This window comes from Elaeis guineensis, chromosome 3 (assembly GCF_000442705.2).
Source record: "Elaeis guineensis isolate ETL-2024a chromosome 3, EG11, whole genome shotgun sequence".
Taxonomy (NCBI): Eukaryota; Viridiplantae; Streptophyta; class Magnoliopsida; order Arecales; family Arecaceae; genus Elaeis; species Elaeis guineensis.
Genome location: NC_025995.2, coordinates 114442939 through 114456099, shown reverse-complemented (window position 1 = coordinate 114456099; position 13161 = coordinate 114442939). Strand labels below are relative to the sequence as shown.

At 36.2% G+C, this 13161-nt stretch overlaps 1 protein-coding gene across 2 annotated transcripts; it reads left to right on the top strand.

Annotated features, from left to right (window-relative positions):
* Positions 1 to 3549: 3549 nt before the first annotated feature.
* Positions 3550 to 9683, top strand: LOC105040746 (uncharacterized). 2 transcript variants are annotated; one of them, XM_073254517.1, is made up of 5 exons: positions 3550 to 3827; positions 5083 to 5298; positions 7099 to 7130; positions 7496 to 9112; positions 9200 to 9683. In XM_073254517.1, coding segments are annotated over exons 3-5 (2019 nt in total). In that variant the 5' UTR covers positions 3550 to 3827; positions 5083 to 5298; positions 7099 to 7129; the 3' UTR covers positions 9601 to 9683. The 2 variants fall into 2 exon arrangements, with proteins under 2 accessions (XP_073110618.1, XP_010915722.1); XM_010917420.4 differs by lacking the exon at positions 5083 to 5298.
* Positions 9684 to 13161: the final 3478 nt, after the last annotated feature.

Below are 13161 nucleotides of genomic sequence, written 5' to 3'. Positions count from 1 at the left end.
CATGTCATCATTGAGGCCGATAAGTTACAGCACTATGGTGCCGGCAGCTCATAGAGCTCAAACTCACAATTTCCGAAATTGGTTACATGGAGGCTTTTGAAATCGCAAAGGTGAACTTTGATGATTCATGGAAGGACTAAAGTGGGGGTAGGATTTGTTATAAGAGATCCCAATGGATCCATTTTACTTGCAAGAGCAAGGAAATTTAGAGCATCTACAGGCCTAGAAGTAGAACTACAAGAGGTTGGGAAGGAATATTAGCAGCTATTAACCAACTTAATTAGATTAACCAGAACATGGTTGGAAGGGGATTCAAGCACCATTATCAATTGGATCATGAAACATCTCAACAGTTTCTTTATAGCTTCAAAGCATTTGTTACTTTCAAAAATATCACCCATTTTGCTTCTTAGTTGGACTTTTTCTTTACAAGCTATTTTTTAAAGAAGCCAGCCAACCAGCAGATAGACTAGTAAACTTTGGAGTTAATAAAGATTATCAAGCCAATACCATAGCCTATCAAGAGATGATGGCCCTATTATATGCAAAGGCTTGTGGAGTCCAATTTATTATAAAGTAGATTATATTTAGCTTAATGTAGTTTAGTATGTTCTTTTTGAGGATCTTTTCCCCTATTTGTACTTAAAAAAAAAAAAAAAAAAAAAGATGAAATGGTGGTAACATTATAGATCAAATATGAGCTCTCTCGTAGACTATCAATAAAAAAGTATAGACTATTATTATTGAGGATCGATTTGACTCAAACCATTGAGCTGATTGATATGTGGAGAGCTCGATGAGATGTTAAGAAATTAGGATGATGATCGAAGATCTCAAGATGGTCGATAATGGTTGGATCTTTGCTTCTGCGAGGATCCTCTGATATTTAAGTTAGATTTTTTTAAAAAAATAGAGAAGATTTTAAGTGAAAAGCGAAGAAAGAGAGAGTGAGCCAGCGAGTCCGTGAGGGAGAGCTCAACGAGAAAGATATTAAGCCTTTGAAGACATTAGTATAGGAGGGACTGTAATTTTGGTTTCTAAATGTCAGATTTATCATAAAAAACATAGCTCTAAAAGAATCCAATGAAGTGCTTAAAGGATTTGCCCTGCTTAATGATCCGGGGGTTGGAATATAAGGATACCATGGCTTGGATTAACCCCATCTCTAAGAATTAGCCAGGAGGAAAAAGACATTAAAATCAATGTAGGTGTCCGAATGTTGAATGCTTTGGAATAAAGAATGGGTGAGGAATAATGGAAGATCGGACAACTCACCTCAAAGGGTGAAATCAAGGACTTATAAAAGGTGGAGATATGTTACCAAAAATAAAAAAATAAAAATAAAGGGTGAGTTAGAATGTACCCAAAAAAAAAAAACAGAGGTGGGTTAGAAGCATTTAAGGATGAGGTTTAAGTGAAAAAAAGAAAAAGAAAAAAAGGATGTAGGGTCAAAAGCATGTATGAATGAAGAGGTGTATGAATATGCCATGGATACCAAATTAGTTAGCAGGAAAAAGTCCAGACTTAGCTAAATGCAGCACCAAGTTTTTATTATTTGAATTGAGGCTTGTCTAGTGCTAAGGTTAAGGGCTTCAAAAAATGAAATTATTTTCAAACAGTCAGAAGAGTGCAAGGGACAGAGAAGGTTTTTTTTTTTTTTTTTTTGGATGTGAGTGTAAAAAGTATACAAGCACAGACAAAAATGTCTTAAGTGCTTACGGTGATGATGTGAAGCTACATTAGAAAGGGCTACAGAAATTATTTTGTTGCCAGGTTGACACATAAACATGAAAATAGGTCCAAGTATAATGCAATTCTAATGCGTAACGTGGGCCAGGTGACTCCCAAATCATCTGATATGATGATTTTCAGCAGCTAGATTCTACTTTCAAATCTAGTGGTTGGCTAGAATCTAGAAGATAGGATATAATGTTCATGAAGTCAAATACAAGTTATTCTTTAGTTAATGATGGAAGCTAGTTAGGTTTTCAAAGATGCAAATTACATAAATGAACTTTATATGGTTAAATAAAGAGGAATGCTGCTTCGCTCGAAGAACTCTCACGCCATGGTGTGATGGGGGTATTGGAGCAACTCACAAATTTCTTATCAAAAAATGATTTTTTTTTTTTTTTTTGATGTGAACGAAGGAAGCAAGCTAGTTTCTTCAAATTTATTAATTATTATATAAGATACAAAAAAAAGTTCAGATTAAGAAAAAGGAGGAGAGAGAGGAGAAGAGATATTGAATAAATGGGCCCTACTTTAGATATTACCAGAGGCAGAGAAACACCGTCGAAAGTGGGATCACATGTAGAGGCTGAATGCGTATTGCGGTCCTCGCAATGGTGCCCATCTGGGTGCAACAGCAGCATGGGTTAGTTGATTATAAACTTGCCATGTCAATGACTGGAGGCCTGATGAATTTTTCCTATACACATGTTAGCACCTTGAATTTTATTTTGCTTAAATGAAACTCTGAGAAGACGAGGGTTTCAGAAAACTAGAAATATTTTTTACAATAATTCTTAGGGTTTGTTTGGCCAGGATGTGATAAATTATAGGATAATTTGGCGGTTTATGTAAATCACTTATCTGAAAAAAATGATTGTAGAGAAAAATAATTTTACTATATTTGATTAGTAAAAAAATTATTTTAAAAAATAATACTAGAAAAAGATTATTATGTTTGGTTGAAGATCATCTTACATAGAAATATGATGAAATTTACAAACATATTTTTTAATATAAAATAATTTATTAATATTAGAATAATATTATCATCTTTAATTAATTTTTATATAATGACTATAACCACATAGCCCTATGCATAATGTATCTCCATCTTAATTTGGAAAGATATATACAAAAATTTTTTATTGAATAAATTTGAAAAGACATCAAAATAAATTTAATAATTATATATGCAGCTGAAATAGTTTTATCAAGTATGAATCACCATCATTTAAAAATTTATTAAATACGAACCCCTTATGGTATTTGTTGATCTTCTCTTTTCGAAAAATAATTATGGGATCCATCAATTTTTTTACTATTCTCTTTTTTATTTTTTATATCAAATATAATAATTTAAAATAAAAATTATTTTTTTATGTCAGATTACCTTCAATTAAATAGATCCTCAAAAGACCAAAAAAAAAAAAAAAAAGGTTTCAGACAAAAACTGGAATGGCCTGGCCAAATGAGTTTGGGCTGGACAACGCAGTACCAGGAACAAGGCTGGACTAACTGGAGTGACCTTTCCAGGGTCCAGCTAAAGCATAGCTTTTCAGGCCCATTGGCCCTGTTATCCTATATCATTATTTCCGTTAACTCCGACAAAAAACAGCGGCTAACTACTCAATTCCAACATCCAAGCGTCAATTAATCGTGATACAGGAACAGCATAGCGAGAAGACACGTCACAGATGGCAGCATCCGAGCTCTCCGTCGCTCATCCTCTGGGATTAATCGTACACGTGTCCATTATCGCCGAGTTATCGCGTTCCCACTCACCCAAGAGATAAGAAGGAAATCCAAGTGCCCTCGATCGAAGATTAGAATGGAAGGCGGAGGAGCGGCGACGGGACGGGAGAAAACCCTAGCGGCCGAGATCTCGCGATATTTCTTTACCATAAGAGGGTCTCTCCTTTCTTCTAAAAAAGAGACGCGTTTGAGAAGACGAAGGCGCCGGCGATAAATCGGACGCTTTCCGACGAAAATTTGCGCTCCTTCCGCCCCGGGGCTCGCTCTCTCTCCAGCGTCTCTTCGCTCTCCGTCAAACCCCTCCAACTCTTCCCTTCCCTTGAAAAGCTCGTGTATTTTAGGTCCGTTATTTTTCCTCTACCTTGTTTCTCGTTTTAGTTTTTTTCCCACTCCCCTTTGCATTTCGTTTATTTTTCGTTGCCATTTTTTTCTCATAGATATTCCAATTTTTCAGAGCTTGATTGGACACTGTTATAATTTGTGAACGAAAAATAATTGGGGTAAAATCGGGGGTAAAAAAAAAGGCCATATGCATTTTACTTTTTTATGTTAATAGAAAAAAAAAAGGGGTAAAATGCCACAGTTTCTAATATTGTTCCTCGTAGGTAGGTTATATTGATTAAGCAGTGAATTGAAGTATGATGATGGTATTGTGGTCATGACAATGGACATATTTTAGCTTGCACGCATCAGTTGTTGAAGACAATTTGAAGACAATGTCTCACTCTGTGATGTTATAGTCTTTTTTGCTTTTTTAAGAGATTTTAGTGAAATCTGAAATTGTGATAAGCGGATTGCTTGATAAATGAATTTTCTTCAAAAGTTGAATTTGAAGACCAGGCATGATTTATAGGAAAATATGGATTCATATAGAGTCGTACTAATAATAGTAGGAATTAGATAAGTGATAAAGATTTTGGACAGCTGATACTGGTTAATGTTTTGGTCGACTATTAACGTCATTTTCTTAATGCTGAGAAAGAATAGAGCAACTCAACGTATAGCACTGAGTTGTGGATAATTTCAACATATGCTAACCATGTCTAAGAGCTCGATGTCAACGTACTTCATGGTCTTTGGGGAGGAAAGACATGCTGAATGCTTATATTTACGCTGTTTAAAAATTTAGGCTATGTTTAGATTGAGAATATAGGGGGTTTATCCCTGTTTGTCATTGGGTTTTAGTGGCAAACGCAGCAAGTTTGTTGGGTAGATAAATCTGTGTAATTTATACTTAGGGCCTCCATGTACAAGTTTAAACCTGGAATGACTTTGTTTAAATGCCCTCTCTTATCTCCATTATTCAAGAAAATGACCAATTTATACCTCCCACAATATTAATAATATTTATTATAATATTAAATATTATTATAATCTTATCATGTAGCATAATACTATGTAATATCATAATATGATATTATAATATGTAATATAATATCATAGTATAATATTATTATCATATTGTTATATTATATAATATATTATTGTATTACAAAATAATACATATTAGAAGGGCAAACATGTCCAATTTCATGAAAAATATTTTTCATCCGCCTATTCTGAAGTAACATCTAAACTATATTTTTGATGACTTAGGATACTTTGTGGTTCAACTTTTGCACCGCAATAAGTAGTGCATGCACAGATCTTTGCCATGCCATCTATCTCAAAAAATGGAAGGCTCTCACTCATTTGGGAAACTGAGGCCATCGCATGGGGATGGGAAACAAGTGGATGGTTGCTAAATATGCTGGACAGGGAGAATGTGCAAGAGCCTTCTATTTCTGAGATGAGCACCATGTAGTGATTCAGGTATGTATAGACCGCGGCAGTGCAAAAGGTGCACTGCATGAGGTTCCTGCTTCCATTTTTGATCCCTTGTCAGTATCCAGACACACAGAATAATTCCTTCAATCATTGCTTGATGCAACACCTAGCAGTTATTAGTTCAATCTATTGTACCTTCAATCATTCCTTCAATCTATTGTACCTTTTTTCTCCTATTTTGTTGAAGAGAACAATGGGCACCTAGCAGTTATTAGTTCACTCCGGTTGAGCTTGGTTGTTGCTTGGCAAGGCTTAGTTTTAGGTCTGTTAGATCAAGTCTAGTTCAAAACAACATATATTAAAATTCATGATTTTGGGATATTAAATCATGACTTTTTAGATCCATCATGCTTAGCCATTGAGTACAATTCGTTCTACAAAATGTAATTTCACAATGGTGCCAATCTAGGTGGCCAGTTGGTTAATGTCAATGGCATGATCCTGGTTTGTTCCATCTCTTCATTTCTTAGATGATATTTTGTAGTCAATTAATCATGGAAGTGGTGATCATCAGATTGGAATACTAGTAGAAAAATCTGGATGGTTCTTATTGTAAAAAGAAATGTTGAATCAGAAAATATATATGGTGTGCAACTTTGTTGGGAGTATGTGTGGAGTTGAGCAGTTATGGAAGGGAATATTGAACTAAAAAAAATATAATTGCTATCTTGATTTCTTTTATCAGGGTATGTGAAGGCAAATGTTGATCACTCAAATGGGTTTCAAGCAATGTGCATGAAGAGAGAAGTGGCTCTAGAGTGTTCTATGACTCTTGTATGCAATTGAAACTTCAGAAACTTTTATAAGACATAACACTAGCTTTGTCATACAGATTGGAAATGTTGGACATCAAAGCATTATCTTAGATAGTAGTGATGGAGATATTGAGCTCCTTGTGCTGTAAGACTGGAAAATTGGACCTATAAATTCGTTTTTGGAAGCTTTGGATTTGCGGAAGAAGTGAATTATTGCAGAACATGCCAGAGAAGACGATATAAGAGGAATTTTAGGTTCATGTTGATTGGTCTGAAGAGAGGAGGGAAGACTATGAAAGCAATGAGAATGTGTTTTGTCATTTAGCATTATAAAAGTTTTTGACCTAGACAGCTAAAGTATTGATGTGTGTGTGTTTTTTTTTTCTCTTTTTTCTTTTTTGCTAGAATGCGAATGGTTTCTGATTAAAATAACCACAAGTTCATGATCTGAAAGTTTTAAGATGAAACCAGTTGCCAGCTTATCAAGTTGATGCACTGAGTAGCGAACACAAATACCCAAGATACGTACATGTGTACATGTATATATTTTGTGTATGTGTACCCAAGATACATGTATGTGTGTATGTATGTATATGTGTGAATGCGTGTATATTTCCTTTTGCTTTTATCAGTGGCATTCCTGCCCTTTTATTTAGGCTTTTGGTTTTGCCCACATTCTTCAGATTTTGGGCTTCTTTTGACAACATTTTTGTCCGGAATCCCTCTGTTTTGTTCTTATTAGAGCTAAAAATATTCTCTGTATTTGATGTATCCCTAGTTTATTTGAGCTGTTAGCAGAGAACTCTTGCGGGCACTTCCGTTCCATGTTAAAAATTGTAACCTAGCATACTGATATTGTAAATCATCAGAGTATCTGTAATCATGTTGCAAAGATTCATGGCCATAACTACTTATAACAGAGATCTCCTGTCTCCTGAATTCAATCTTTGCACATCAAACATGGTTCTGCTTTATTTACTTTGCTGGCTGAAGTTTTTGCTTACAGTTATCTTTTCCAATATTTCTGCAGGTAACTTATTGGAGACAGTTCCTTCATCATCAGTAAGTTTTTTCAATTAAGTCTGTTGCCCTTAGTCATGTAAATTTGTGTGGAATATAGGATATCTTTTGAATATGAAGTACTTTACTAAATAAAAGCTTCTCATTTTTTAAAGAAAATAATTGAGAAAGTAGGAGGGCTATAATGTTTCGAGGGTGAGAATTGAACTAAGGTCTCTCATTACCTACTCAACCATTTGGCACCTGCCTACAGGAAAACATGTTGTAAATTGAATATATGCACTTTAATTTTTTGATAACATAGAGCCATGAAATGCATTTCAAAGTTTTTTTAAAAGTTTTTGCATTAGGCTTTTTTTTTTTTTTTTCAAACTGCAAAGCTGCTTATTCTGTATTTGTTACTCCAGTGGTACGGGAGAAAGATGTTTGTTGGGAATACTGTGATAAGATGGAGGGAAACAAGGTTAGATGCAAATTTTGCCTCAGAGTCTTGAATGGGGGCATAAGTAGATTGAAATTTCATTTGTCTCGGCTGCCAAGCAAAGGGGTCCAACCATGTAGCAAAGTAAGAGATGAAGTTACTGAGAGGGTGAAAGCTATTATTGCGATGAAAGAGGAGGAGAAGGAAGCTGCCAATGCTAAAAAACAACGACTTGCTGAAGCTAAATCTCCTAGAATAGTTTCTAGTCCAAAAGTGCCTATGCCCCCTGTTGAGACGCCTCCTCCAGTAGTGAAACTTCTTACTGGATGTACAACCGTCAGGCCTCAGCCTTCTTTGGAAGTAGAGAGATGTGTTGCTGAATTTTTTTTTGAAAACAAATTGGATTTCAGTGTTGCAAACTCTTCGTCCTATCTGCTTATGCTGGAGGCAGTTGGTGGCCCAGGATTCAAAGGGCCATCAGCAGAAGCCCTGAGGACAACATGGTTGCAAAAGCTCAAATCTGAAATCACTTTGCAAATAAAAGACATAGAAAAAGACTGGGCAACAACAGGTTGTACGATCATAGCTGAGACATGGACAGATAACAAATCGAGAGCCTTAATAAATTTCTTTGCATCATCTCCCCTGGGAACCTTTTTTCACAAATCTGTTGATGCATCTACATACTTCAAGAATACCAAATGCCTCTGCGATTTGTTTGATTCAATTATTCAAGATTTTGGCCCAGAAAATGTTGTTCAAGTAATCACGGACAATGCCTTGAATTATGCAAATGTGGGAAATCACATCATGCAGAACTACAGTACTATCTTCTGGTCTCCTTGTGCTTCTCATTGTCTGAATTTGATCTTAGAAGACTTTTCCAAGATAGATTGGGTGAATAGATGTATCTTACAAGCACAATCTATCACAAGATTTATATATAACCATACTTGGCTGCGTGATTTAGTTAGAAAATTCACTGGTGGTCAGGAGATCGTTCGCACTGGTATTACGAAGTCTACGTCAATCTTTCTTACTTTACAGTCAATATTGAAACACAAATCAAGGTTGAAACATATGTTCAACTCTCCGGAATATTCATCTTCTCCTTATGCAAATAGGCCTCATAGTATGGCTTGCATGGACATCCTCGATGACAATGAACTTTGGAGAGCAGTTGAAGAAATTGCAGCTGTTTCTGAACCTCTGTTGAAGGTTCTGAGGGATGTCTCAGGAGGGAAACCAGCAATTGGTTCTATATATGAATCTATGACCAAGGCAAAGGACTCTATAAGGACTTACTACATAATGGATGAAGGTAAATGCAAGACATTTCTAGACATAGTTGATAGAAGGTGGCACAATCAGCTTCATTCACCCCTCCATGCAGCAGCGGCCTATCTGAATCCTAGCATTCAGTATAATCCAGAAGTTAAATTTCTTGGAATCATCAAAGAGGAGTTCATTGCTGTTCTGGACAAACTGCTGCCAACTCCAGAACTGAGACATGATATCACAGGTCAAATATTTGTGTTTAGAAAGGCACAAGGGATGTTTGGTTCCAATCTAGCTAGAGAGGCACGCACTACCACCTTTCCTGGTATGTGTTTTTTGGTCTTAATTCTTATATATATGTGTGTGTGTGTAACTCTTATGGTATCAATTTTGCTGATGTTTACGCATGTAGGTATGTGGTGGGAACAGTATGGTGATTCAGCACCTGGTCTTCAACGTGTTGCTGTTAGAATACTTAGTCAAGTTTGCAGTACGTCTACCTTTGAGAGAAACTGGAGCACAGTTCAGCAGATTCACTCAGAAAGAAATAATAGGCTGGATAAGGAGACAATGAGTGATCTTCTATATGTTCACTACAATCTCAAGCTTCGCTCAAGGGGAAAGCCAGCAGATGTGGATCCTATTGTTCTTGATGAAATAGACATGACCTCAGATTGGGTGGAAGAGACTGAAAACCCAAATCCAACCCAGTGGCTGGACCGATTTAGTTCTGCCTTGGATGGGGGGGACTTGAATACTAGGCAGTTCAGCAATGCCATTTTCGGCTCAAATGACCATATATTTGGTTTGTGATGGTATCCTGCACAAAATAACTCATGCTTAATTTTGGACAAATGATGTTAAATATGTCATATATAAGTCTCTTTTATAATGTATCACTTCAGCCTTAATTTTGATGCTTTATCCCTGATAGCAAACCTTGTTTGCAGGTTTCTGATTTGTTTTTCTCTAACAATCTGGGATATAATACTATAGAAGCAGTCACGCCAATATATATATATATAAGGGCCTATTTGGATATTGCTACAGGATTGGGCTGAAAGTCCTATAGGAATCAGGCCTGTGGCCCATCTCGCTTGCATTTTGTAAGAGCTTGTCCCAACCCATCCCAAGTTCTGGTCTTTGGGCTGTAGGAAAAAATGGACCTATAAAGATCTTTTTCTTCTTCCCACAAGATCTGGGTTTGGTGGTACTTGGTTGATATAGAGCCATGTTTAAATGGACGGCTTAATTCATGAATCCTACCGGATTTTCAGTTCAATCCTACAGAAATATCCAAAGCCCAAAGTAGGGCTATAATTAACCAAACAAATTATGCTGCTGGAAAATCTAAGGTATGTGAAATGCTGATGGAATATGTTGCTACAAATATGAGAAAAGAGCAAGATAACTATTTAATAGAATTGCTGATTGTTGTAATACTTTATGCTTTGGATCACTTGTCTCACAAAGGTCAGCCCTGATCTGGTACACACATTAATCAAGGGAGTCGTTGCATGTGCAATATCGATTTCGTTCCTTCATCTATTGTGTGAGCTGATAACAGTGTTTCTTTTTCCAGTTCTATGGAAGTTCCTGAAGATATTCTTTAAAATATGAACGTTTAGAAGTGCATGAGTATAAATGTTTAGTCTCCTTGGGAAGAAATATTACAAACAAGACCATATACATGATATCTATTCATGAAGTGGTGTGTGTTCTGCATCATGCAACAAAATCTATCCCTGATAGGGAAACTTTACTGAATGAACGCAACTCCTGTTACAAAGACTAGTCATCCGGCAGATGCTGAATAGGAGGCATGTATATTGACAGTTATTTTGCTGCAGAAGCTCGCAGATTTGACCAAGCCAGTCAATAAAGAGAAGTTCTATGCTTAACATATGTTATTAAGCTAGTGGACCCATGATTTCACCACTGAAGAGCCATCATGTTAGTGTTATTTTTTTCGGATCATGTAGCTCATGCAACTTGTATCATGAAAAGTTGGTCCAGTTGCCATCCTAACCGGCTGATTGACGTTGTTTTTGTTGTTTTTTTCCTTTTTACTTACTGTTAAAGCTCCGATGTTTTGGGAGATTTTGCCAGACTATTTTGGGCAATTTTGCTAGAAATTAAAAACCCATTATAATTGATTTGATATATGTTAGTGGGAAAATATATCATTTTTCATTGCAATCTGGGCTGATCTCAGTTCAAAGCATCTCGAGCTGGTATCATCCTGGATTAATTTGTGAGAGAAGAAAGTGGCAAGGGTTAACCTCCAATGTTCTTGTTTCTTTTCTCTATTTGATAAAATTTTAAAATTTTTTAGAAGCAAATTATTTTTGTGGTGGTGCATTCTAAAAGTAAGATTTTTTAGTCTCGACGTAGTTGCTTAGACGAAGCAAGTAGTCATAGGAAGCTCAAATCTGGGATCATGTATGTTTTTCCACTGATAACATCAGTTTGAGGGACACAGAATGCTGTCAGGCAACTGAAGAGTGCAGACAACTACTCTACTAAATTCATTTTTCAAAATCTTACATCCTGGCACGGTTTCGGCAGCCCCAACTCTCCAATAGTAGTTGACCCTTCTTTTGAAGTCGTATGTGTTGTTATTATAGAAATAACATGAGTTATTTGAATACTCCAACTTTTGACTAGATCTTCACCAACTAATCTAACACCTCTTACAGCACCCACTATTAGCCAAGTCAAGGGAAATAATGGACAACGATTGAAGCAAAATGACTTTACGTGACCAGGTCATTTTTCCTTTCTTTTTTCTGGGTGGGATTACGTATTGATTATTGCTTTATAGATGGATAATAAAAATGTCAAACAAAGATGGTTATGTGATAAGTACAATAGCCATTATTAAAATATCCGTTACATGTGTATAATGTTAAATAAGCTTCCCAAATCCTTTATAGGTTGCATTGTTGCATCATTAACCTGTCCCATGAGAAGCTGCATGATTGGTGCTTCAAAAAAACTTCAGATTAGGTGTTATATGCAAAGGAAAAAGAGGATAACTGGATTATCAATTCAGCTAGTCATTATAAATCCTCAAAATTTCTAGTCTTCATGAAGTTGCTGAGAAGAAGGGCAAGGTCATTGAGAAGCCTAGATTCCCTTTTATATTGAATCAAAGTCATATTTAATCATAATCTTTGGTTAGGGCCATCATGCACGTGATTTCTAACGCAATCATGAATACGGCACCTAAATTTGTTGAAACGTCTAATAGCAATGCTTTGGATATCCATAATGAATCCTCCAAAAAGTGCACTACAGATGAGAAAATGAGAACGTGGCCCGGAGTGCACTGCAATTTTATGGTTCTTTTTAGGGTTTTTAAGTTATTCGTTAAGAAAGTTATCTCCTCTAAGTGGTTAGTTGGCATTTAAGGCCTTATTCTTACCCGAGGTGACTTGTAAATTTTATACTCAAATAAAAGTTTATATGGATCGGAATGGTGGAACTCAACTAGACTTCAATTAGATTTGGTTAGGAAATTATTACAAAAATACTCCATATTGATATGAGATATACACTTAAGAGGTACCGTGGACAGATATAACTCCTGCGCTGATTTTTTTTATAAAAAAATTATTAAAAGCCTAGATATTTTGACTAGCATATTTCCCTTTTAAACCTTGCAAAGGTTGAGTATATCATGAGTTCATGTTCTTGAAATGATGGATGCTTCCTACCACTAGAATTCACTTTGTGTATGGTTTAAAGCGTGTTGGCTTTTCGCTGCTTCACTACAGGGCCATGTTCTTGTTAACTCAGAATTGAGTGCAAATTTTCTAATGGTGTACGAGTGGCATCATAGAATGCTACAGAAGTATGGATAGTCATGATCAAAATTCGATGGATATTGAACAAAATATTCTACGAGCACATACCATGCCATATATATTATATATTGTTCAATGGCGATCATATACATACTGTATGTCAGTGTAGAGGATCGTGGCTCGCGTGATGTATTATTCATAATTAGGATGGTCATTTTGGGATGCACAGCACGGTATGCCATTGAGAGGATGTGATTGGTGTGGGTTCCACTTTGAGGGTGGAAATTCTCAAAAGAAAAACCCATAAATAATCCAAAATGCCCGTGCTGACAATTAAAGATATATAAGAGTCAAATTGATATTTAAAAAAAAAAAAAAAAAAAAAAAACTTACACCTCATCCACGAGCCCATCACTTTCTTGTGACCGTGATTGATTAAAACTATGTTTGCAATTGCTGGCCTCGCCTTGCTTTCGGGCTCATCTCTCTCGTCCACGTTGCGTCGACTCATCACCCACCGCCTCGGCCTCCATATCTCCCGCAGTACCGTGGGCATGCGGACTCC

Excerpts from the sequence above, each read along its gene's own strand:
- LOC105040746 (XM_010917420.4), top strand. Across the intron at positions 9,113-9,199 it reads ACGCACTACCACCTTTCCTG|GTATGTGGTGGGAACAGTAT; the intron begins GTATGTGTTTTT and ends TTACGCATGTAG.